At 43.7% G+C, this 26,714-nt stretch overlaps 1 protein-coding gene and 1 long non-coding RNA gene across 20 annotated transcripts in view; one reads left to right on the top strand and one right to left on the bottom strand.

Moving 5' to 3' along the window:
* Positions 1-663: 663 nt before the first annotated feature.
* The window catches only part of LOC118390630 (core histone macro-H2A.1), a 43,349-nt gene continuing 17,298 nt past the window's right edge, over positions 664-26,714 (top strand). The window contains exons 1-7 of one of the 11 annotated variants that reach the window (XR_008146879.1): positions 1,972-2,129; positions 2,698-2,892; positions 4,108-4,214; positions 6,600-6,794; positions 12,112-12,222; positions 23,206-23,305; positions 23,764-23,854. Coding sequence is in view for 9 of the 11 variants with exons in the window: in XM_052529287.1 (XP_052385247.1) it covers positions 1,979-2,129; positions 2,698-2,892; positions 4,108-4,214; positions 6,600-6,794; positions 12,112-12,222; positions 23,764-23,911 (907 nt within the window). In the remaining 2 variants the exon portion in view is untranslated. Of the gene's footprint in view, positions 935-1,971; positions 2,130-2,697; positions 2,893-4,107; positions 4,215-6,599; positions 6,795-12,111; positions 12,223-23,205; positions 23,306-23,763; positions 23,912-26,714 lie in introns of those variants that run through there. The other 10 variants (XR_008146880.1, XM_052529293.1, XM_052529290.1 and 7 more) reach the window with 10 other exon arrangements.
* Positions 24,506-26,714, bottom strand: part of LOC127933033 (uncharacterized) — a 3,729-nt gene continuing 1,520 nt past the window's right edge. For 3 of the 9 annotated variants that reach the window (XR_008146884.1, XR_008146881.1, XR_008146886.1), the window contains 3 exons: positions 24,942-25,238; positions 24,746-24,812; positions 24,515-24,672 (listed from right to left, as the gene is read on the bottom strand). This is a non-coding gene — a long non-coding RNA (uncharacterized LOC127933033). Of the gene's footprint in view, positions 24,673-24,745; positions 24,813-24,941; positions 25,266-25,344; positions 25,702-25,785; positions 25,889-26,714 lie in introns of those variants that run through there. The other 6 variants (XR_008146885.1, XR_008146889.1, XR_008146887.1 and 3 more) reach the window with 5 other exon arrangements.

The following is a 26,714-nucleotide window of genomic DNA, read 5'->3' as shown; positions in this document are numbered from 1 at the left end:
ATAACATTCAACCTCTGTCAAGATCTTTGATATTAAAAAGTGCTTGATAGGATAGTATTGAATGCGGCAGAAAAAAAACACATAATTAGCACAGTCTGCTTACATATGAGTTACTGAGTTCCATATACTCAGACGTGCATGAATAAAATGACTTCAATTATATCGAGAGTGAATAACATGATTTTATGAATGACAATATCATCTCGCCATTGGAGATGGGTTTCATGAGTACTGATCTAAGACAACGACATGATCTGTGTGGTGTTTTAAAAAGCACTAACCCAGTCACTGATGTCCATATGATTTACTTATTTTTTTTTCAATCCTGGAACAAAATGTTCTCGCATTTCATTATTTTTTTAAAATGTTAATAAGCCGGTGTGGAATTCAGCACACGTCTATTTGACAGGTGTGATGTGAAATGTTTGACTGTTAGTGTGCTGTTTAGGCAGTGGCGGATTTAGGTATAAGCAACTTGAGACAACCACCCGGGGCGGCATCTTGCTGGGGGCGACAAGGGGCGCCCGCATTTTTTGGGGGGGAATGGTAACATTTGCGCAATCGGTTTTCTATCGCTCATTTGCACGTCACATCAATGATATCATGTCACCGATATCATGTCGCCCAGGGAGCCATACAAGCTAGAACCGTTACTGTGTTTGGGGATATGTATATATGTATTACCAATCATGTGTTTAGGAATAGGGGCTGTCAATAGTGGGTTTTAGCGCACAGGGTAGGTTAAAGTTCACAGCGCGCATACGGAGAGTTGAGGTTTGTTGCAGTCTCAAATCTATCCATTCCAGAGCAGGATACATCGCTGGCCCAGTTCAATATATTATTTCGCTGTGGATTCTGGGAGTTGAAGACACTGTCAAAGCTTGTTGTAGCCTTCCGAGTGTTGACAGAAGACACACTGCTGTTCCCCTTTTCTGTAAGTAATGAACCTCTTTAGGTTAACAATAACATTTACATCGTTGAGCCAGATGCTTCCGACATGTCACAGTTATCCGTCAACGTTGCTATTTTGTTTTTATCTTGCAAAGTACGGAGAAATTGTCGGCTATTTATGGCTATGAGGGCTAACTGGAAATATGACGTTAGGATTTGCAACTCAATGTCCTTGGGTTCGTGTTGTGTGTGCCATTCTCCCTTAAGAGCCATTTAATTCCATTTTGTAAACATTCTCCAGGCCTACATGTGGACGAGATCAAATGGACCGTTTACACCAGGAAATCGTTCTCTTGACAGACTCCGCAACAACAACAAAAATAACTCTTAAATCGCGGTCTTGTGCACCTGGATGGCTCTGACTTTCTGACAGACGTTGCTGTGTTCATTTCTCAGGCAATTGTGGTGCATTTTACGTCTCAATCTGGTCATTGCAAATTTGTATATTTTATTCTTCAGAAAGAAATGTCTTTAGCCCTTTGTAAGCAGCATGATATGCATTTGATTTAGGCCCGTTGTATTATAACGTATCAATTGATCCTTTATTGCGTAGAAGTGAGCTTGAGTTTGGCTACTTTATAGAAAGTAGGCCTGTTCATAGCTACAGATTGTTACACCAGAATGTGATTTAACCAAAGATTTGTTACATCAGATAATGTGATTTTATACAAAGATGTTTGGTATCTATTATAGTACTGGGAGTTACAGGTTTGCCTATAACGTCGCCAGAGAATTGAACCTGGTATTGGCGATACGATCTTCGATCTCGATTCAGCCAAACATGTATCTTCTAAAATGTTTTTTTGTTTGTTGTCCAGTTACAGGTGGTGTGTTTGAAGTTAGAAAATTATCCATTATTTAAATAACAAAACATTTTCCTCCATGAAGTAATCCAACAATGTGTATGCCGCCATCTTGTATATTTCAAATATTCTCTCATTGATCAAGACAGGTGAGTGTCATGTCATCATGACATGCGGCACTTTGTGGTGGACCCACCTGTTCAGCCAATGAGAGAAGACTTGAAATGTACAAGATGGCGGCATACACATTTGTATTTATTTTAGTAACGGATAAAAATGTTTACTTTCAAACGCACCACCTGCAACTGGACACAAACATTTTAGAAGATACATGTTTGGCCAAATCGAGAACGACAATGGCATCGCCAATACCAGGTTTGTTGAGAAATCTCTGGCAACGTTTTCTATAGACAAACTTGTTACTCCCAGTAACGGGATTTAACCTACAATCTTTGGTTAAATCCCATTATGTGGTGTGTAACCATCTGTGGCTAGCCTGTACGAGGCCTGTGATGGGAAATTATGTGTTTTCATGAATAATAGCCAAGTGCTGATGAATTGCCAACTTGCCATTCCCTAGGTAGTTGTAATACACTTACAACTCTCGCGTCATTCTTTTAAAATTAATATAATTCATATAATAAAAATGTATCGTTCACAAAAAGAGAACATATTGTCTCAAGATTTTGAGTGTATTGAGAAAATATGTTAATTTGGAATTTAGGCATTTCCTCTGCAAACAATGACCTAATTAAAAATAACTAAAATAAAAATCATATTTATATTCTGGTAGTGTGACTTGATGTATTATACATTATAGAATAATACCCCATTTTCTAACACAGTATTTTATAGGCCTTTGTTTGATTGTGTTTTGATCAGTATACTTCTCACAACAACTCAATTGTGACCAAACAGACATGAATCTGTCCTGTAAAAACAGAACCTCACACGGGTAGCGACACCATGTCCAGCCGAGGAGGGAAAAAGAAGGCCACCAAGATGTCCAGGTCGACGAAGGCCGGAGTCATCTTCCCCGTGGGGCGAATGCTGCGATACATCAAGAAGGGTCTGCCCAAGTACAGGGTCGGTGTGGGTGCCCCAGTCTACATGGCCGCTGTTCTGGAGTACCTCACTGGTGAGGAAGCAAAACAAATAATATGACCAGATCTATCCCAAATGACCCCCTTTTGGGCCCTGGTCAGAGGGAGTATACTGTATAGGGGTGTAATTTGGGATGCAATCCAATGCTTTTGAATGTTTTTGGTGATGCCATGTTGTGAGATACTCCAGAACAATTATCTCACTAATGCAATGTTGTACGGTACAGTAGTTAACTTTTAAGTCAGTCAAACTGTTCACGTCGGTGACGAGATATTTAGCTGAATTAAAGTTTGCTGCTCAACCCTACCGTGTTAGGAGATTGACTGATCAGTGAGAGGAGATGTTGAAGCCCCATTCATTTTTTTGTTGTTGTACTAATATATATATATATTTTTTTTAAACATCACGTCTGTCTGATACATCACTGTTTATTTAATGAAAATAACAACAACAACAACAACAACAGTATGCCCCCCTGACACCGTGTGGTCTGCAAAGCGTATGCACTTGCATCTCAGATGGTATGTGGGCGCGCAACCTTGTGACATTTGTTAGTCTCCAGTCAGTTTAGTGTCAGTCAGCTCTGGTCCAGGGCGTCATTGTGTTACTTACATACCAGCTGGCGCACTAGCTCTTGTCCAGGGCGTTATATGTTAACCACTGTTGCTTTTGTGCAGCTGGCTAGTACACACTTGCTGGCTATCTAGTACACTAGCTCGTACCTAGTTTATAATTCTAAGTGTAATTTCACCACCCGTGCTGTTGGTGGCAGTAACGCGCCATCATCTAGCACCATTCGACATCCTGTCTCGTTTTGTGTCTCGCAGCGTCTGTTGCGTGAGAAGGTATTTGCTGGAGCCAGACTCTTGGAAATTCCAGGCATTTTTTTGTCAAACAGCTCTTACAGAAAAAAAAGTCATCTATAATTTTCACATTCATTGTTTTTTATTTATTATTATTTTTAAACATTTCTTTAAAAATATTTTTTTACAGGAAAATTCAGTTTTTAACTGCACTGCTCCTTAAAGATATTGATTTATTCTTAATCCCTCCTGTGGACCTGCATTCTCAGTGCCCTCACTACTCTACACTGTTCTTCCACTTCTGAAAGCAGCTTAATTCTGACTTCTCTCCAATGCTGCTGGTCTTGGGCTTATTGGTCCTCTGGCCAGTGGATGCTTCTGAGTTACATTGTCAGACCTCTGCACCAGGTCCAGCTGTATTCACTATCTCTATTCTTGTGTTCTAGCTGAAATCCTGGAGCTGGCGGGCAACGCAGCCAGGGACAATAAGAAAGGACGTGTCACACCACGACACATCCTTCTAGCCATCGCCAACGACGAGGAGCTCAACCAGGTCAGCTGTTATTCTGGTAACTTTCCCCTCCAAAATTCCCCAGGTTTTCCAGAAATACTGGTTGGAAGATTCCTGGAATCCAGAGGGAATAAACAGGAAATCTGGGAATCCTCCGACTGGGATTTCTGGTAAAAACCTTGGGAATTTGGGAAAGTTACCAGCATTTTGCAACATTAGTTTAAATACATGCCCCATCTTTGGGAGGTCATCCGCTAGTTAGAGAGAGGGGAGCAATCCAATGCAGACTGGTTAGAGCTAGTTAGAGAGAGGGGAGCAATCCAATGCAGACTGGTTAGAGCTAGTTAGAGAGAGGGGAGCAATCCAATGCAGACTGGTTAGAGCTAGTTAGAGAGAGGGGAGCAATCCAATGCAGACTGGTTAGAGCTAGTTAGAGAGAGGGGAGCAATCCAATGCAGACTGGTTAGAGCTAGTTAGAGAGAGGGGAGCAATCCAATGCAGACTGGTTAGAGCTAGTTAGAGAGAGGGGAGCAATCCAATGCAGACTGGTTAGAGCTAGTTAGAGAGAGGGGAGCAATCCAATGCAGACTGGTTAGAGCTAGTTAGAGAGAGGGGAGCAATCCAATGCAGACTGGTTAGAGCTAGTTAGAGAGAGGGAGCAATCCAATGCAGACTGGTTAGAGCTAGTTAGAGAGAGGGGAGCAATCCAATGCAGACTGGTTAGAGCTAGTTAGAGAGAGGGAGCAATCCAATGCAGACTGGTTAGAGCTAGTTAGAGAGAGGGGAGCAATCCAATGCAGACTGGTTAGAGCTAGTTAGAGAGAGGGGAGCAATCCAATGCAGACTGGTTAGAGCTAGTTAGAGAGAGGGGAGCAATCCAATGCAGACTGGTTAGAGCTAGTTAGAGAGAGGGGAGCAATCCAATGCAGACTGGTTAGAGCTAGTTAGAGAGAGGGGAGCAATCCAATGCAGACTGGTTAGAGCTAGTTAGAGAGAGGGGAGCAATCCAATGCAGACTGGTTAGAGCTAGTTAGAGAGAGGGAGCAATCCAATGCAGACTGGTTAGAGCTAGTTAGAGAGAGGGGAGCAATCAATGCAGACTGGTTAGAGCTAGTTAGAGAGAGGGGAGCAATCCAATGCAGACTGGTTAGAGCTAGTTAGAGAGAGGGAGCAATCCAATGCAGACTGGTTAGAGCTAGTTAGAGAGAGGGGAGCAATCCAATGCAGACTGGTTAGAGCTAGTTAGAGAGAGGGGAGCAATCCAATGCAGACTGGTTAGAGCTAGTTAGAGAGAGGGGAGCAATCCAATGCAGACTGGTTAGAGCTAGTTAGAGAGAGGGGAGCAATCCAATGCAGACTGGTTAGAGCTAGTTAGAGAGAGGGAGCAATCCAATGCAGACTGGTTAGAGCTAGTTAGAGAGAGGGGAGCAATCCAATGCAGACTGGTTAGAGCTAGTTAGAGAGAGGGGAGCAATCCAATGCAGACTGGTTAGAGCTAGTTAGAGAGAGGGGAGCAATCCAATGCAGACTGGTTAGAGCTAGTTAGAGAGAGGGAGCAATCCAATGCAGACTGGTTAGAGCTAGTTAGAGAGAGGGGAGCAATCCAATGCAGACTGGTTAGAGCTAGTTAGAGAGAGGGAGCAATCCAATGCAGACTGGTTAGAGCTAGTTAGAGAGAGGGGAGCAATCCAATGCAGACTGGTTAGAGCTAGTTAGAGAGAGGGGGAGCAATCCAATGCAGACTGGTTAGAGCTAGTTAGAGAGAGGGAGCAATCCAATGCAGACTGGTTAGAGCTAGTTAGAGAGAGGGAGCAATCCAATGCAGACTGGTTAGAGCTAGTTAGAGAGAGGGGAGCAATCCAATGCAGACTGGTTAGAGCTAGTTAGAGAGAGGGAGCAATCCAATGCAGACTGGTTAGAGCTAGTTAGAGAGAGGGGAGCAATCCAATGCAGACTGGTTAGAGCTAGTTAGAGAGAGGGAGCAATCCAATGCAGACTGGTTAGAGCTAGTTAGAGAGAGGGAGCAATCCAATGCAGACTGGTTAGAGCTAGTTAGAGAGAGGGGAGCAATCCAATGCAGACTGGTTAGAGCTAGTTAGAGAGAGGGGAGCAATCCAATGCAGACTGGTTAGAGCTAGTTAGAGAGAGGGCAATCCAATGCAGACTGGTTAATAGTTAGAGAGGGGAGCAATCAATGCAGACTGGTTAGAGCTAGTTAGTTAGACTGGTTAGAGCTAGTTAGAGAGAGGGGAGCAATCCAATGCAGACTGGTTAGAGCTAGTTAGAGAGAGGGGAGCAATCCAATGCAGACTGGTTAGAGCTAGTTAGAGAGAGGGGAGCAATCCAATGCAGACTGGTTAGAGCTAGTTAGAGAGAGGGGAGCAATCCAATGCAGACTGCGTGATTTCACCGACTGTCTCTCTGCAGCTGCTGAAAGGTGTGACCATCGCAGCCGGAGGAGTCTTACCCAACATCCACCCTGAGCTGCTAGCTAAGAAGAGGGGGTCAAAGGGCAAGCTGGAGGCTGTCATCACGCCTCCTCCCGCCATTAAGAAATCCAAGATGTCTGCCTCCAAGAAATCAGCCAAAAAGGCAGCTGCAGGGAAAAGAGCCAAAGCTAAGGTATACAATATGTGAGTGTAACGGATGTGAAACGGCTAGCTTAGTTAGCGGTGCGCGCTAAATAGCTTTTCAATCGGTGACGTCACTTGCTCTGAGACCTTGAAGTAGTAGTTGCCCCTTGCTCTGCAAGAGCCGCGGCTTTTGTGGAGCGATCGGTAACGATGCTTCGTGGGTGACTGTTGTTGTGTGCAGAGGGTCCCTGGTTCGCGCCCGGGTATGGGCGAGGGGACGGTCTAAAGTTATACTGTTACATGAGGGATAAACTCAAAACATTCTGTGTAGGGGTGAACAACTTCAGGATCCTGTGATTTTTATTTTATTTTTAAATAATAATAATGTTTTTGTTGTTGGAGTGGACTCTCGCTCGACTCTCAAAACAACGCTGAAACGGCTACGTACACACCACCTCATTATGGCAGAATCCTACTAGGAAGACTACTATTGCATACCAGAAAGGATGAGCATGAAGCTTTGCATTTGCTCATCAATTTAGCCATTAAAAAGGCCTATGTTGTTTGAATATAGGTGATGTGTAGGGACTAGAATATTTCGGGGATATTGCACCGCCTTGACTGATCCCGTGGGATGATGCAGCTCACTATTCTTTGCCGTGTAATAGTCCTATTGGACGGGACTAGTATTACTAGAGCCCTATTGGGCAGGGCTAGCATTACTAGAGCCCTATTGGACGGGACTAGCATTACTAGAGCCCTATTGGGCGGGGCTAGTATTACTAGAGCCCTATTGGACGGGACTAGCATTACTAGAGCCCTATTGGGCGGGGCTAGCATTACTAGAGCCCTATTGGGCGGGGCTAGCATTACTAGAGCCCTATTGGGCGGGGCTAGTATTACTAGAGGCCTATTGGGCGGGGCTAGTATTACTAGAGCCCTATTGGACGGGACTAGTATTACTAGAGGCCTATTGGACGGGACTAGCATTACTAGAGCCCTATTGGGCGGGGCTAGCATTACTAGAGCCCTATTGGGCGGGACTAGTATTACTAGAGCCCTATTGGGCGGGGCTAGTATTACTAGAGCCCTATTGGACGGGACTAGTATTACTAGAGGCCTATTGGGCGGGGCTAGTATTACTAGAGCCCTATTGGGCGGGGCTAGTATTACTAGAGCCCTATTGGGCGGGGCTAGCATTACTAGAGCCCTATTGGGCGGGGCTAGCATTACTAGAGCCCTATTGGGCGGGGCTAGCATTACTAGAGCCCTATTGGGCGGGGCTAGCATTACTAGAGCCCTATTGGGCGGGGCTAGCATTACTAGAGTCCTATTGGGCGGGGCTAGCATTACTAGAGCCCTATTGGGCGGGGCTAGCATTACTAGAGCCCTATTGGACGGGGCTAGCATTACTAGAGCCCTATTGGGCGGGACTAGCATTACTAGAGCCCTATTGGGCGGGACTAGCATTACTAGAGCCCTATTGGGCGGGGCTAGCATTACTAGAGCCCTATTGGGCGGGGCTAGCATTACTAGAGCCCTATTGGGCGGGACTAGCATTACTAGAGCCCTATTGGACGGGACTAGCATTACTAGAGCCCTATTGGACGGGACTAGCATAACTAGAGCCCTATTGGACGGGACTAGCATAACTAGAGCCCTATTGGACGGGACTAGCATTACTAGAGCCCTATTGGACGGGACTAGCATTACTAGAGCCCTATTGGACGGGACTAGTATTACTAGAGCCCTATTGGACGGGACTAGCATTACTAGAGCCCTATTGGACGGGACTAGTATTACTAGAGCCCTATTGGACGGGACTAGTATTACTAGAGCCCTATTGGACGGGACTGGCATTACTAGAGATGGTGGTTATGTAAATATACTGAACAAAAATATAAATGCAACAATTTCAAAGATTTTACTGAGTTACAGTTCACATAAGGAAATCAATCAATTGAAAGGAATTCATTTGGCCCTAATCTATGGATTTCACATTTCTGGGTGGGGGTGCAGCCATTGATTGGGCCTGGGAGGGTGTAGGCCTACCCACTTGGGAGCCAGGCCCACTAGGGTAGGATTCTAGGCTAACCTGGGCTGTCTCCTCTGTTCTAAGATCATCAGGGTCAGAGCTAGCTAGAGATCAGGAGCATCATCGCTGCTGGGTTCGGCCTCAGCTGTTTGATTTCTGATATCGACCGCGGCAGATTAGCTGGTTTGAGCTAAAATAGGCTTATAACACTAACGCCTTTTACAGCTCGCTAAGAAGCTAACTTAACTTTGTAGTGGTGAGGTGTGAAGCAGCTTTAACTGTTAACTTAACCCAGTAGCCCACCACTTGTTATGGAAACCCAGAGGAGTCAAACCTAACCACCCGTGGCTTCACATAGCCCCCTATACACAAACACTCAACACCGTGCTCCGATTCAGTACAGATTTCGCTCCAACCTGTCACTCAATCATTCTAACTTTCTAGCTATTTTTATATAGGGACATATAACTAAAACTGAGGCTGCACAAGTTTCAACTGAGCCCCCTTTTGGCCCCTCGTAGAGCAGAGCTGTTTTGTCATAAATATCCTGTGCTTTTTCATTTGTCGCATACAGACCCAGCTAGGCTACATTGTAACCCCCGAAGCGGCCATGGGGCTCAGCCAGGACTATTAATTTTGTAACTGAATGAAAACTTCTTTTTTTTTATTTAAAGAAAGTGATTTGAAGTTGGGAAAATAGGTGACAAAAAATGCAGAATGGTGTTAAGTGCCTGTAAACAGCTTGGGGAGGGAAATCATTTCACAGATTTAAATCACGTAATATTAGGTCTACCGATTTTATTTCTCGCTATGTACTTGCGAGTATTGACTGACTGGTCCGTTGTGACAAAGCTCTTAAAAGAAAAGGAGAAAAAATTAGAATGGACTCTACCTCCATGTGTATTTACCCTACTGTTATCACCAAAATTAGAATGGACTCTACCTACATGTGTATTTACCCTACTGTTATCACCAAAATTAGAATGGACTCTACCTACATGTGTATTTACCCTACTGTTATCACCAAACTAATGCCTGGATTTATTTATTTATTTATTTCACCTTTATTTATTAACCAGGTAGGCTAGTTGAGAACACCTTTATTTAACCAGGTAGGCTAGTTGAGAACAAGTTCTCATTTGCAACTGCGACCTGGCCAAGATAAAGCAAAGCAGTGTGAACAAACAACAACACAGAGTTACACGTGGAGTAAACAAACAATAAACAAGTCAATAACATAGTAGAAGAAAAAAAAATCTATATACATTTTGTGCAAAAGGCATGAGGAGGTGAGGCAATAAATAGGCCTTATGAGTGAATAATTACAATTTAGCAGATTAACACTGGAGTGATAAATGAGCAGATGATGATGTGCAAGTAGAGATACTGGTGTGCAAAAGAGCAGAAAAGTAAATCAAATAAAAACAGTATGGGGATGAGGTAGGTAAATTGGGTGGGCTATTTACAGATGGACTATGTACAGCTGCAGCGATCAGTCAGCTGCTCAGATAGCAGATGTTTAAAGTTGGTGAGGGAGATAAAAGTCTCCAACTTCAGAGATTTTTGCAATTCCTTCAAGTCACAGGCAGCAGAGAACTGGAAGGAAAGGCGGCCAAAGGAGGTTTTGGCTTTAGGGATGATCAGTGAGATACACCTGCTGGAGCGCGTGCTCCAGCAGGTGGGTGTTGCCATCGTGACCAGTGAACTGAGATAAGGCGGACCTTTACCTAGCATAGACTTGTAGATGACCTGGAGCCAGTGGGTCTGGCGACGAACATGTAGCGAGGGCCAGCCGACTAGAGCATACAGGTCGCAGTGGTGGGTGGTATAAGGTGCATTTGTAACAAAACGGATGGCACTGTGATCAACTGCATCCAGTTTGCTGAATAGAGTATTGGAAGCTATTTTGTAGATAACAACATCGCCGAAGTCGAGGATCGGTAGGATAGTCAGTTTCAGGTGCAGGCAGCGAACGGTTGAAAAGCATGCATTTGGTTTTACTAGCGTTTAAGAGCAGTTGGAGGCCACAGAAGGAGTGTTGTATGACATTGAGGCTCGTTTGGAGGTTAGATAGCACAGTTTCCAAGGAAGGGCCAGAAGTATACAGAATGGTGTCGTCTGCATAGAGGTGGATCAGGGAATCGCCCTGATCAGCCCGTAGCCACGCTAGAGGCCCGGATACAGCCCGTAGCCACGCTAGAGGCCCGGATACAGCCCGTAGCCACGCTAGAGGCCCGGATACAGCCCGTAGCCACGCTAGAGGCCCGGATACAGCCCGTAGCCACGCTAGAGGCCCGGATACAGCCCGTAGCCACGCTAGAGGCCCGGATACAGCCCGTAGCCACGCTAGAGGCCCGGATACAGCCCGTAGCCACGCTAGAGGCCCGGATACAGCCCGTAGCCACGCTAGAGGCCCGGATACAGCCGGTAGCCACGCTAGAGGCCCGGATACAGCCCGGAGCCACGCTAGAGGCCCGGATACAGCCCGTAGCCACGCTAGAGGCCCGGATACAGCCCGGACGCTAGAAAGGGCCCGGATACAGCCCGTAGCCACGCTAGAGGCCCGGATACAGCCCGTAGCCACGCTAGAGGCCCGGATACAGCCCGTAGCCACGCTAGAGGCCCGGATACAGCCCGTAGCCACGCTAGAGGCCCGGATACAGCCCGTAGCCACGCTAGAGGCCCGGATACAGCCCGTAGCCACGCTAGAGGCCCGGATACAGCCCGTAGCCACGCTAGAGGCCCGGATACAGCCCGTAGCCACGCTAGAGGCCCGGATACAGCCCGTAGCCACGCTAGAGGCCCGGATACAGCCCGTAGCCACGCTAGAGGCCCGGATACAGCCCGTAGCCACGCTAGAGGCCCGGATACAGCCCGTAGCCACGCTAGAGGCACTGATACAGCCCGTAGCCACGCTAGAGGCACTGATCAGCCCGTAGCCACGCTAGAGGCCCGGATACAGCCCGTAGCCACGCTAAATGGCTAAGGTGCCTTATTGCTATTATAAATAGGTTAATAAAAAATGTCATACCTTGTGGTATACAGTCTGATATACCACGGCTTTCAGACAATCTGCATTCTGGTCTCGAACCACCCGGTTTATAATATAACTTAAAACTAAGGTATACAGTATGTTATACAGGCAAGTTGGTCCAGGTGGAGACTTTGAATGTGGACCCCATAAATGTCAACATGATAACCATAATAAAGTTGAACCTCAATTGTATTAACTCCCTTACGCAAATGTCTTAATGTCACTGAGTGTTTTGGACAGTGTTGTCTAGACCTACATAATATCACCTGATGTTTCCCATATGTCTCTCTGGCCCAGCAGAAACAGGGAGAGGTGAGCAAAGCTGCCTCGGCAGACAGCACCACGGAAGGAACACCTGCGGACGGATTCACTGTCCTCTCCACCAAGAGTCTTTTCCTGGGTCAGAAGGTAGGTTCGTCCGTCAACACTACTACGTTCGCTTCTCATAGAGGCCTCGCAGCTTCTCCTCATTGAGATTAACGAAGGGTTACATGCATTCAGGGGGGAAATATGACTGAATATTCATATGCGCACTCACAGGAACCAAGACATTATAGTGGAGAATATAGAGGGGATGACATCATCTTATGTAGTGCTTTACTTAACACTCACAGGAACCAAGACATTATAGTGGAGAATATAGAGGGGATGACATCATCTTATGTAGTGCTTTACTTAACACTCACAGGAACCAAGACATTATAGTGGAGAATATAGAGGGGATGACATCATCTTATGTAGTGCTTTACTTAACACTCACAGGAACCAAGACATTATAGTGGAGAATATAGAGGGGATGACGTCATCTTATGTAGTGCTTTACTTAACACTCACAGGAACCAAGACATTATAGTGGAGAATATAGAGGAGATGACATCATCTTATGTAGTGCTTTACTTAACACTCACAGGAACCAAGACATTATAGTGGAGAATATAGAGGAGATGACATCATCTTATGTAGTGCTTTACTTAACACTCACAGGAACAAAGACATTATAGTGGAGAATATAGAGGGGATGACGTCATCTTATGTAGTGCTTTACTTAACACTCACAGGAAGCAAGACATTATAGTGGAGAATATAGAGGGGATGACGTCATCTTATGTAGTGCTTTACTTAACACTCACAGGAACCAAGACATTATAGTGGAGAATATAGAGGGATGACGTCATCTTATGTAGTGCTTTACTTAACACTCACAGGAACCAAGACATTATAGTGGAGAATATAGAGGAGATGACATCATCTTATGTAGTGCTTTACTTAACACTCACAGGAACCAAGACATTATAGTGGAGAATATAGAGGGGATGACATCATCTTATGTAGTGCTTTACTTAACACTCACAGGAACCAAGACATTATAGTGGAGAATATAGAGGGGATGACATCATCTTATGTAGTGCTTTACTTAACACTCACAGGAACCAAGACATTATAGTGGAGAATATAGAGGAGATGACATCATCTTATGTAGTGCTTTACTTAACACTCACAGGAACCAAGACATTATAGTGGAGAATATAGAGGGGATGACGTCATCTTATGTAGTGCTTTACTTAACACTCACAGGAACCAAGACATTATAGTGGAGAATATAGAGGAGATGACGTCATCTTATGTAGTGCTTTACTTAACACTCACAGGAACCAAGACATTATAGTGGAGAATATAGAGGAGATGACGTCATCTTATGTAGTGCTTTACTTAACACTCACAGGAACCAAGACATTATAGTGGAGAATATAGAGGGGATGACGTCATCTTATGTAGTGCTTTACTTAACACTCACAGGAACCAAGACATTATAGTGGAGAATATAGAGGGGATGACGTCATCTTATGTAGTGCTTTACTTAACACTCACAGGAACCAAGACATTATAGTGGAGAATATAGAGGGGATGACGTCATCTTATGTAGTGCTTTACTTAACACTCACAGGAACCAAGACATTATAGTGGAGAATATAGAGGGGATGACGTCATCTTATGTAGTGCTTTACTTAACACTCACAGGAACCAAGACATTATAGTGGAGAATATAGAGGAGATGACGTCATCTTATGTAGTGCTTTACTTAACACTCACAGGAACCAAGACATTATAGTGGAGAATATAGAGGAGATGACGTCATCTTATGTAGTGCTTTACTTAACACTCACAGGAACCAAGACATTATAGTGGAGAATATAGAGGGGATGACGTCATCTTATGTAGTGCTTTACTTAACACTCACAGGAACCAAGACATTATAGTGGAGAATATAGAGGAGATGACATCATCTTATGTAGTGCTTTACTTAACACTCACAGGAACCAAGACATTATAGTGGAGAATATAGAGGGGATGACGCCATCTTATGTAGTGCTTTACTTAACACTCACAGGAACCAAGACATTATAGTGGAGAATATAGAGGAGATGACGTCATCTTATGTAGTGCTTTACTTAACACTCACAGGAACCAAGACATTATAGTGGAGAATATAGAGGGGATGACGTCATCTTATGTAGTGCTTTACTTAACACTCACAGGAACCAAGACATTATAGTGGAGAATATAGAGGGGATGACGTCATCTTATGTAGTGCTTTACTTAACACTCACAGGAACAAAGACATTATAGTGGAGAATATAGAGGGGATGACGTCATCTTATGTAGTGCTTTACTTAACACTCACAGGAACCAAGACATTATAGTGGAGAATATAGAGGGGATGACGTCATCTTATGTAGTGCTTTACTTAACACTCACAGGAACCAAGACATTATAGTGGAGAATATAGAGGAGATGACATCATCTTATGTAGTGCTTTACTTAACACTCACAGGAACCAAGACATTATAGTGGAGAATATAGAGGAGATGACGTCATCTTATGTAGTGCTTTACTTAACACTCACAGGAACCAAGACATTATAGTGGAGAATATAGAGGAGATGACATCATCTTATGTACTGCTTTACTTAACACTCACAGGAACCAAGACATTATAGTGGAGAATATAGAGGGGATGACGTCATCTTATGTAGTGCTTTACTTAACACTCACAGGAACCAAGACATTATAGTGGAGAATATAGAGGAGATGACGTCATCTTATGGAGTGCTTTACTTAACACTCACAGGAACCAAGACATTATAGTGGAGAATATAGAGGGATGACGTCATCTTATGTAGTGCTTTACTTAACACTCACAGGAACCAAGACATTATAGTGGAGAATATAGAGGAGATGACGTCATCTTATGTAGTGCTTTACTTAACACTCACAGGAACCAAGACATTATAGTGGAGAATATAGAGGAGATGACGTCATCTTATGTAGTGCTTTACTTAACACTCACAGGAACCAAGACATTATAGTGGAGAATATAGAGGAGATGACGTCATCTTATGTACTGCTTTACTTAACACTCACAGGAACCAAGACATTATAGTGGAGAATATAGAGGAGATGACGTCATCTTATGTACTGCTTTACTTAACACTCACAGGAACCAAGACATTATAGTGGAGAATATAGAGGAGATGACGTCATCTTATGTAGTGCTTTACTTAACACTCACAGGAACCAAGACATTATAGTGGAGAATATAGAGGGGATGACGTCATCTTATGTAGTGCTTTACTTAACACTCACAGGAACAAAGACATTATAGTGGAGAATATAGAGGGGATGACATCATCTTATGTAGTGCTTTACTTAACACTCACAGGAACAAAGACATTATAGTGGAGAATATAGAGGAGATGACATCATCTTATGTAGTGCTTTACTTAACACTCACAGGAACCAAGACATTATAGTGGAGAATATAGAGGGGATGACGCATCTTATGTAGTGCTTTACTTAACACTCACAGGAACCAAGACATTATAGTGGAGAATATAGAGGAGATGACATCATCTTATGTAGTGCTTTACTTAACACTCACAGGAACAAAGACATTATAGTGGAGAATATAGAGGGGATGACGTCATCTTATGTAGTGCTTTACTTAACACTCACAGGAACCAAGACATTATAGTGGAGAATATAGAGGGGATGACGTCATCTTATGTAGTGCTTTACTTAACACTCACAGGAACCAAGACATTATAGTGGAGAATATAGAGGAGATGACATCATCTTATGTAGTGCTTTACTTAACACTCACAGGAACCAAGACATTATAGTGGAGAATATAGAGGGGATGACGTCATCTTATGTAGTGCTTTACTTAACACTCACAGGAACAAAGACATTATAGTGGAGAATATAGAGGAGATGACATCATCTTATGTAGTGCTTTACTTAACACTCACAGGAACCAAGACATTATAGTGGAGAATATAGAGGAGATGACATCATCTTATGTACTGCTTTACTTAACACTCACAGGAACCAAGACATTATAGTGGAGAATATAGAGGAGATGACGTCATCTTATGTAGTGCTTTACTTAACACTCACAGGAACCAAGACATTATAGTGGAGAATATAGAGGGGATGACGTCATCTTATGTAGTGCTTTACTTAACACTCACAGGAACCAAGACATTATAGTGGAGAATATAGAGGGGATGACGTCATCTTATGTAGTGCTTTACTTAACACTCACAGGAACCAAGACATTATAGTGGAGAATATAGAGGAGATGACGTCATCTTATGTAGTGCTTTACTTAACACTCACAGGAACCAAGACATTATAGTGGAGAATATAGAGGGGATGACGTCATCTTATGTAGTGCTTTACTTAACACTCACAGGAACCAAGACATTATAGTGGAGAATATAGAGGGGATGACGTCATCTTATGTAGTGCTTTACTTAACACTCACAGGAACCAAGACATTATAGTGGAGAATATAGAGGGGATGACATCATCTTATGTAGTGCTTTACTTAACACTCACAGGAACCAAGACATTCTAGTGGAGAATATAGAGGAGATGACATCATCTTATGTAGTGCTTTACTTAACACAGTTTTCTCATTTCCTAAACATTCCTATTATTATAAACCATTTATTTGTTTTGTATATAGATTAATTAATTGTTCTGAATCTTTGACTATGGCAGCAAAATGTATAACAGTTTTTTATGGATCAACCTTTCGCATAAATGTATGTTTCTCCGCGGTGAATCAGCATGAGTTTCCTGTAGGGAAACCTTTATAAAGTCCTTATACCTCTTGACTTATTCCATATTTTATTGTGTTAGAGCCTGAAATGTAAAAAATGTATTAAATGTAAAAAAGAAAATTCACCCATCGACACACAATACCCCATAATGACAAAGTTGAAGACATGTTTTTAGACAATTTTTGCAAATGTATTGAAAATTAAATACAGAAATATATATATTCACACTTCTGAGTCAATACATGTTGGAATCACCTTTGGCAGTGATTACAGCTGTGAGTCTTTCTGGGTTTGCACACCTGGATTGTACAATATTTGCACATTAAAATTCTGCAACTCTGTCAAGTTAAATACATCCAAGTTGGATGTTGATCATTGCTAGACAGCCATTTTTAACTCTTGCCATAGATTTTCAAGCTGATTTTTAAGTCAAAACTTTAACTAGGCCACTCAGGAACATTACATTTATTTTTATTTATTTCACCTTTATTTAACCAGGTAGGCTAGTTGAGAACAAGTTCTCATTTGCAACTGCGACCTGGCCAAGATAAAGCGTAGCAATTCGACACAAACAACAACACAGAGTTACACATGGAATAAACAAAACACAGTCAATAATATAGTAGAACAAAAGAAAACAAAGAGTCTATATACAGTGAGTGCAAATGAGGTAAGATAAGGAAATAAATAGGCCATGGTGGCGAAGTAATTACAATATAGGAATTAAACACTGGAATGGTAGATGTGCAGAAGATGAATGTGCAGGTAGAGATACTGGGCTGCAAAGGAACAAAATAAATAAATAAATACCAGTATGGGGATGAGGTAGGTAGATAGATGGGCTGTTTACAGATGGGCTATGTACAGGTGCAGTGATCTGTAAACTGCTCTGACAGCTGTTGCTTAAAGCTAGTGAGGGAGATGTGAGTCTCCAGCTTCAGAGATTTTTGCAATTCGTTCCAGTCATGGGCAGCAGAGAACTGGAAGGAAAGACGACCAAAGGAGGAATTGGCTTTGGGGGTGACCAGTGAGATATACCTGCTGGAGCGCGTGCTACGAGTGGGTGCTGCTATGGTGACCAGTGAGCTGAGATAAGGCGGGGCTTTACCTAGCAGAGACTTGTAGATAACATGTTGTTTTGGTAATCAACTCCAGTGTTTATTTGGTCTTGCATTTTAGGTTATTGTCCTGCTGAAAGGTGAATGTGTCTGTATGGAAAGCAGACTGAACCAGGGTTTCCTCTTGGATTTTGCCTGTGCTTACGTAGCTCTTCCGTTTCTTTTTATTCTAAAATACTCCCTTGTACTTGCCGATGGCAAGCATACCCATAACATGATGCAGCCACCACCATGCTTAAAAATATGAAGAGTGGTACTCAGTGAAGTGTTGGTTGGATTTTCCCCAAACATAACACACCGCAAAACCAAAGCAAAGTTGATTCCTTTGCCACATTTGTTTCAGTTTTACTTAGTGCCCTATTGCCCAAAGAGAGGGCACCCTATTGCCCAAAGAGAGGGCACCCTATTGCCCAAAGAGAGGGCACCCTATTGCCCAAAGAGAGGGCACCCTATTGCCCAAAGAGAGGGCACCCTATTGCCCAAAGAGAGGGCACCCTATTGCCCAAAGAGAGGGCACCCTATTGCCCAAAGAGAGGGCACCCTATTGCCCAAAGAGAGGGCACCCTATTGCCCAAAGAGAGTGCACCCTATTGCCCAAAGAGAGTGCACCCTATTGCCCAAAGAGAGTGCACCCTATTGCCCAAAGAGAGTGCACCCTATTGCCCAAAGAGAGTGCACCCTATTGCCCAAAGAGAGTGCACCCTATTGCCCAAAGAGAGTGCACCCTATTGCCCAAAGAGAGTGCACCCTATTGCCCAAAGAGAGTGCACCCTATTGCCCAAAGAGAGTGCACCCTATTGCCCAAAGAGAGTGCACCCTATTGCCCAAAGAGAGTGCACCCTATTGCCCAAAGAGAGTGCACCCTATTGCCCAAAGAGAGTGCACCCTATTGCCCAAAGAGAGTGCACCCTATTGCCCAAAGAGAGTGCACCCTATTGCCCAAAGAGAGTGCACCCTATTGCCCAAAGAGAGTGCACCCTATTGCCCAAAGAGAGTGCACCCTATTGCCCAAAGAGAGTGCACCCTATTGCCCAAAGAGAGTGCACCCTATTGCCCAAAGAGAGTGCACCCTATTGCCCAAAGAGAGTGCACCCTATTGCCCAAAGAGAGTGCACCCTATTGCCCAAAGAGAGTGCACCCTATTGCCCAAAGAGAGTGCACCCTATTGCCCAAAGAGAGTGCACCCTATTGCCCAAAGAGAGTGCACCCTATTGCCCAAAGAGAGTGCACCCTATTGCCCAAAGAGAGTGCACCCTATTGCCCAAAGAGAGTGCACCCTATTGCCCAAAGAGAGGGCACCCTATTGCCCAAAGAGAGTGCACCCTATTGCCCAAAGAGAGTGCACCCTATTGCCCAAAGAGAGTGCACCCTATTGCCCAAAGAGAGTGCACCCTATTGCCCAAAGAGAGTGCACCCTATTGCCCAAAGAGAGTGCACCCTATTGCCCAAAGAGAGTGCACCCTATTGCCCAAAGAGAGGGCACCCTATTGCCTCTACAGTGCATTATTTTTGACCAGGGCACATAGATTTGTGGTCAAATGTAGTGCACTATATAGGGACTAGGGTGCCACTTAAGACACATCATGGTGACTGCTACATGATTGGCTACTGCTACATGATTGGCTACTGCTACATGGTCCTTCTGTGGCTCAGTTGGTAGAGCATGGCGCTTGTAACGCCAGGGTAGTGGGTTCGATTCCCGGGACCACCCATACGTAGAATGTATGCACACATGACTGTAAGTCGCTTTGGATAAAAGCGTCAGCTAAATGGCATATATTATTATTATATTACTGCTACATGATTGGCTACTGCTACATGATTGGTTATTGTGTATCTGGAAAGAGTTCCCCTCCAATCGAGTGCTTTATTTTCTTTGTTCACTTGCTGATGTCACCTCGTACTTTGGCCTCGCAAACATACGCTAATAAACTAAACTAACCAGTTTATCTACTGTAGAGTGGGTGCTGCCATAGCTGGCAGCTAGGATGGTGTGAGTGAGAAGGTGTTTGTGGTTCATCAGGCTCAGCGTCTATTTACTCGTTGAGACTATTTTGGCAGCCCCTTGTTGAAAGAAAGTTTGGAAAACGTCGTCAGTCGATGTCTGTTTATTTTTATTTTTATTTTTATATCTGTCCAATGATTTTTATGCCCAATTCTATAAAACATTTATGACCTTTTTAAAGAAAAAGAAAAAGTTTTAGTTAGATTTTATGGAAAGAAACCTACATTAAATCAATGGAATTCAAGTCATTTAGAGTATGTGGTTGGCAATTAGATGTTCTACTGTTAGGGGTAGCACAGTTGATGAAGGAGCAAAAATTGCTGCATTTTGTTGAATAGAAAATGTAATAATGAATGCCATTAACCTAATTTACCGTTCACTGGTGGTGGGTCCTTTTGGATGAACGCAGACTTTATCCATTCAGATTTACAGTTGAAATCGGAAGTTTACATACACTTAGGTTGGAGTCATTAAAACCCGTTTTTCAACCACCCCACTAATTTCTTGTTAACAAACTATATTTTTGGCAAGTCGGTTAGGACATCTACTTTTGTACATGAGACAAGTAATTTTTCCAACAATTGTTTACAGACAGATAATTTCACTTATAATTCACTGTATCACAATTCCAGTGGGTCAGAAGTTTACATACACTAAGTTGACTGTACCTTTTTAAACAGCTTAGAAAATTCCAGAAAATGATGTCATGGCTTTAGAAGCTTCTGATAGGCCAATTGATATCATTTGAGTCAATTGGAGGTGTACCTGTGGATGTATTTCAAGGCCTAACTTCAAACTCAGTGCCTCTTTGCTTGACATCATGGGAAAAACAAAAGAAATAAGCCAAGACCTCAGAAAACAATTTGTAGACCTCCACAAGTCTGGTTCATCCTTGAGAGCAATTTCCAAATGCCTGAAGGTACCACGTTGATCTGTACAAACAATAGTACGCAAGTATAAACACCATGGGCCCACGCAGCCGTCATACCGCTCAGGAAGGAGACTCTTTCAGTCTCCTAGAGATTAACGTACTTTGGTGCGAAAAGTGCAAATCAATCCCAGAACAACAGCAAAGGACCTTGTGAAGATGCTGGAGGAAACACAGTAAAACGAGTCCTATATCTATGTAACCTGAATGGCCACTCAGCAAGGAAGAAGCCACTGCTCCAAAACCGCCATAAAAAAGCAAGACTACGGACTATTAGTCAGGAAGTTAAAGCTTGGTCACAAATGGGTCTTCCAAATGGACAATGACCCCAAGCATACTTCCAAAGTTGTGGCAAAATGGCTTTAGGACAACAAAGTCAAGGTATTGGAGTGGCCATCACAAAGCCCTGACCTCAATCCTATAGTAAATTTGTGGGCAGAACTGAAAAAGCATTTGCTAGCAAGGAGGCCTACAAACCTGACTCAGTTACACCAGCTCTGTCAGGAGGAATGGGCCAACATTCACCCAATTTATTGTGGGAAGCTTGTGGAAGGCTACCCAAAACGTTCGACCCAAATTAAAAAATGTAAAGGCTACCAAATACTAATTGAGTGTATGGAAACTTCTGGCCCACTGGGAATGTGATGAAAGAAATAAAAGCTGAAATAAATAATTCTCTCTACTATTATTCTGACATTTCACATTCTTAAAATAAAATGGTGACCTAAGACAGGATGACTTTTAAAAGGATTTAAATGTCAGGAATTGTGAAAAACTGAGTTTAAATGTATTTGGCTAAGGTGTATGTCAACTCCCTACTTCAACTGTCTGTACAAGTCATCTCACTTTGATCATTTCCCAGGCTGTTTTCAGACACCATGGTTTTGGGAAGACACTTGACTAGAAGTCTGTGTCCCTACATACTATTGGCCTATATTTCATTGGTTTTGGGAAGACACTTGACTAGAAGTCTGTGTCCCTACATACTATTGGCCTATATTTCATTGGTTTTGGGAAGACACTTGACTAGAAGTCTGCGTCCCTACATACTATTGGCCTATATTTCATTGGTTTTGGGAAGACACTTGACTAGAAGTCTGTGTCCCTACATACTATTGGCCTATATTTCATTGCCTTTCCTCCTTACTTCGTTTGCACACACTGTATACAGATTTTTCTATTGTGTTATTGACTGTGCGTTTTGTTTATCCCACGTGTAACTCTGTGTTAGTTTGTGTCGCACTACTTTGCTTCATCTTGGCCAGGTCACAGTTGTAAATGAGAACTTGTTCTCAACTGGCCTACCTGGTTAAATAAAGGTGAAATAATAAAATAAAAAAATTGTGCTTTGGGGTACAGGGTGTCATTTAGGACGAAGGCCATTTAGTTTATGTACTGTATTCGCTGCCTCCTTCCTTCTTTAAAAAAATATATCGTTTTTTTTCACAGTCACGGTAGAAGTGAATCCGCATGTATTCATTCATGCATATCAAGTCATTTTCTGGGCTATTGTAAACATTTTGAATGCGTTTTAACTACTCTCTGATGGTGTCATTCTGGTTTGGGATTGTTTTTGACCGAAACAGTTTGTTCTATCCTCCTCTGCTTTCTAAATTCTTTCAAAATGTACCTCGCTGCCAGTTGCCTAAAATCTGAAACACCTGGCTCAATACTCAGTAATCGGAATGTTTTTCTAGAAGCTCATATCTTCTTTCTTTATTTCAAACTAACAGGTTAACTGTTCTTTACTGCGGCGCTTCTAAATTCTACTTGTACCAAATCAGTCACTAAGGTGTGGTTTGATCGATCTAACGGCTTTGCTCCCCCCCCTCCCTGCTGGTGGCATGCCCCTCCCTCCTTGCTGGTGGCATGCCCCCCCCCTCCCTGCTTGCTGGTGGCGTGCCCCCCCTCCCTGCTTGCTGGTGGCATGCCCCTCCCCCTGCTTGCTGGTGGCGTGCATCCCCCCCCCCTGGTGGCATCCCTGCTTGCTGGTGGCATGCCCCCTCCTCCCTGCTTACTGGTGGCATGCTCCCCCCTCCCTGCTTACTGGTGGCATGCTCCCCCCTCCCTGGTGGCATGCCCCCTCCCTGGTGGCCCCCCCCCCCTGCTTGCTGGTGGCATGCCCCCCCTCCCTGCTTGCTGGTGGCGTGCTCCCCCCTCCCTGGTGGCATGCTCCCCCCCCCCTGCTTGCTGGTGGCATGCTCCCCCCCAGCTAAACCTGGTACACAGTGAGGTCAGTAACTTGGCTGGCTTTGACGTGGAGGGGGTCATCAACCCCACCAATGCAGACATTGACCTTAAAGATGATCTAGGTGAGCTCCCTTTCACTCTGCGGTTTGAAAGATCCTTGAATGCTGAACTTAAATGTGACACCATCCCCAAATTGACTAGTTTATTAGAAACAAATGTTGTTGTTTTTTTTTTTTCTGAAAAATTAATACACACACATTGGATCTCAGATGAAATTCTAGGATGTTGTCAAATCTCTGCAGAGCAGTTGTCATTCCCCCCCCCCCCCTCTCTGCCTGTCATGGATGTTATTGTTGGGTCTGTCTCTCTGGATTGGCCAGTCAGTCAGTCTCCTGTGTTCCTGAAATAAGTAAATAAGGAGCACAGCACTCTCACCTCCTCTCCGTTCTTTCTCCCTGAACCCCTTTATGTTTTATTGTTCTTCATTCCCCCCTCATCCTCTCCTCCATCCTCTTCATCCCCCATCCCCACTCACTGTGTTTTATCTCCCATGTTGATTGCCTGATGTCATTGTTTGTAGTTGCAAGTTGTGCAAGCCGACATTTCCACCATTGACAGCGAGGCTGTTGTTCACCCGACCAATTCCACCCTCTACACTGGTGGTGAAGTAGGTAATATAGAACCCTCCCTCATCACCATGGGTACAACGTGTTACCGTGCCGACACCTGTAAGCAAAGCATCCCATAATGCATCTTCTTCCTCCTCGTAGACAAATTTGTTCTCAGGGTGGAATTCTAACTTTCTAGATGTAATTCAGACTTTTTTTTATTTTTTTAAATCGTTGCATTGACCAATAAGAGATTGCCGTCAACGCGTGAGAGATGGTCTGTTTTATGTATTTGGATCTGAGGTTAGGTTGCCTAGCCATACTTATGTTTATGAAAGTACAACTCTTATTGAACCACCAATTACTGTGTAACTAATAACTTCTTTAAAAAAAAATGTTTTTTTAAATTTAAAAAATAATGTTGAGAAGTTGGAAGAACATGCACCAATGCTTTGTGTTTTGGTAACCTCTAAAAGGCCTTAATTTCTCTTTGATTTCTTTTCTCTTTTTCTTTTTTTAAATAGATTTTCTTACATCTGCTTGTATTTCCCTATTTCTTTTATGTGGATGTTGTTTTTTGTCAACACTCTGACATTAAACTTCCTCTCCTCTCTATCTGCCTGCATCACTACCCACTCTGACATTAAACTTCCTCTCCTCTCTATCTGCCTGCATCACTACCCACTCTGACATTAAACTTCCTCTCCTCTCTATCTGCCTTCATCACTACCCACTCTGACATTAAACTTCCTCTCCTCTCTATCTGCCTGCATCACTACCCACTCTGACATTAAACTTCCTCTCCTCTCTATCTGCCTGCATCACTACCCACTCTGACATTAAACTTCCTCTCCTCTCTATCTGCCTGCATCACTTCCCCTCTGCCTGCCTGCATCACTACCCACTCTGACATTAAACTTCCTCTCCTCTCTATCTGCCTGCATCACTACCCACTCTGACATTAAACTTCCTCTCCTCTCTATCTGCCTGCATCACTACCCACTCTGACATTAAACTTCCTCTCCTCTCTATCTGCCTGCATCACTTCCCACTCTGACATTAAACTTCCTCTCCTCTCTATCTGCCTGCATCACTTCCCCCTCTGACATTAAACTTCTCCTCTCTATCTGCCTGCATCATTAAATTAAACTTCCTCTCCTCTCTATCTGCCTGCATCACTTCCCACTCTGACATTAAACTTCCTCTCCTCTCTATCTGCCTGCATCACTTCCCACTCTGACATTAAACTTCCTCTCTGACTATCTGCCTGCATCACTTCCCACTCTGACATTAAACTTCCTCTCCTCTCTATCTGCCTGCATCACTTCCCACTCTGACATTAAACTTCCTCTCCTCTCTATCTGCCTGCATCACTTCCCACTCTGACATTAAACTTCCTCTCTGACTATCTGCCTGCATCACTTCCCACTCTGACATTAAACTTCCTCTCCTCTCTATCTGCCTGCATCACTTCCCACATTAAACTGACATCTGCCTGCAAACTTCCTCTCTCTCTCTATCTGCCTGCATCACTTCCCACTCTGACATTAAACTTCCTCTCTGACTATCTGCCTGCATCACTTCCCACTCTGACATTAAACTTCCTCTCCTCTCTATCTGCCTGCATCACTTCCCACTCTGACATTAAACTTGATCTCCTCTCCTCTCTATCTGCCTGCATCACTTCCCACTCTGACATTAAACTTCCTCTCCTCTCTATCTGCCTGCATCACTTCCCACTCTGACATTAAACTTCCTCTCCTCTCCTCTCTATCTGCCTGCATCACTTCCCACTCTGACATTAAACTTCCTCTCCTCTCTATCTGCCTGCATCACTTCCCACTCTGACATTAAACTTCCTCTCCTCTCTATCTGCCTGCATCACTTCCCACTCTGACATTAAACTTCCTCTCTCTCTATCTGCCTGCATCATTAAATTAAACTTCCTCTCCTCTCTATCTGCCTGCATCTGCCTGCATCACTTCATTAAAAACTTCCTCTCCTCTCTATCTGCCTGCATCACTTCCCACTCTGACATTAAACTTCCTCTCCTCTCTATCTGCCTGCATCACTTCCCACTCTGACATTAAACTTCCTCTCTCTCTATCTGCCTCTGACATTAAACTTCCTCTCCTCTCTATCTGCCTGCATCCCCCCACTCTGACATTAAACTTCCTCTCCTCTCTATCTGCCTGCATCACTTCCCACTCTGACATTAAACTTCCTCTCCTTAAACTCTATCTGCCTGCATCACTTCCCACTCTGACATTAAACTTCCTCTCCTCTCTATCTGCCTGCATCACTTCCCACTCTGACATTAAACTTCCTCTCCTCTCCTGCCTGCATCACTATCTGACATTAAACTGCCTGCATCACTACCCACTCTGACATTAAACTTCCTCTCCTCTCTCTCTATCTGCCTGCATCACTTCCCACTCTGACATTAAACTTCCTCTCCTCTCTATCTGCCTGCATCACTACCCACTCTGACATTAAACTTCCTCTCCTCTCTATCTGCCTGCATCACTTCCCACTCTGACATTAAACTTCCTCTCCTCTCTATCTGCCTGCATCACTTCCCACTCTGACATTAAACTTCCTCTCCTCTCTATCTGCCTGCATCACTTCCCACTCTGACATTAAACTTCCTCTCCTCTCTATCTGCCTGCATCACTACCCACTCTGACATTAAACTTCCTCTCCTCTCTATCTGCCTGCATCACTACCCACTCTGACATTAAACTTCCTCTCCTCTCTATCTGCCTGCATCACTACCCACTCTGACATTAAACTTCCTCTCCTCTCTATCTGCCTGCATCACTACCCACTCTGACATTAAACTTCCTCTCCTCTCTATCTGCCTGCATCACTTCCCACTCTGACATTAAACTTCCTCTCCTCTCTCTCTATCTGCCTGCATCAC

This window comes from Oncorhynchus keta, chromosome 11, assembly GCF_023373465.1.
Source record: "Oncorhynchus keta strain PuntledgeMale-10-30-2019 chromosome 11, Oket_V2, whole genome shotgun sequence".
Taxonomy (NCBI): Eukaryota; Metazoa; Chordata; class Actinopteri; order Salmoniformes; family Salmonidae; genus Oncorhynchus; species Oncorhynchus keta.
Note: the sequence above shows the minus strand (reverse complement) of the source record. Positions and strands in the feature narration are given on the sequence as shown.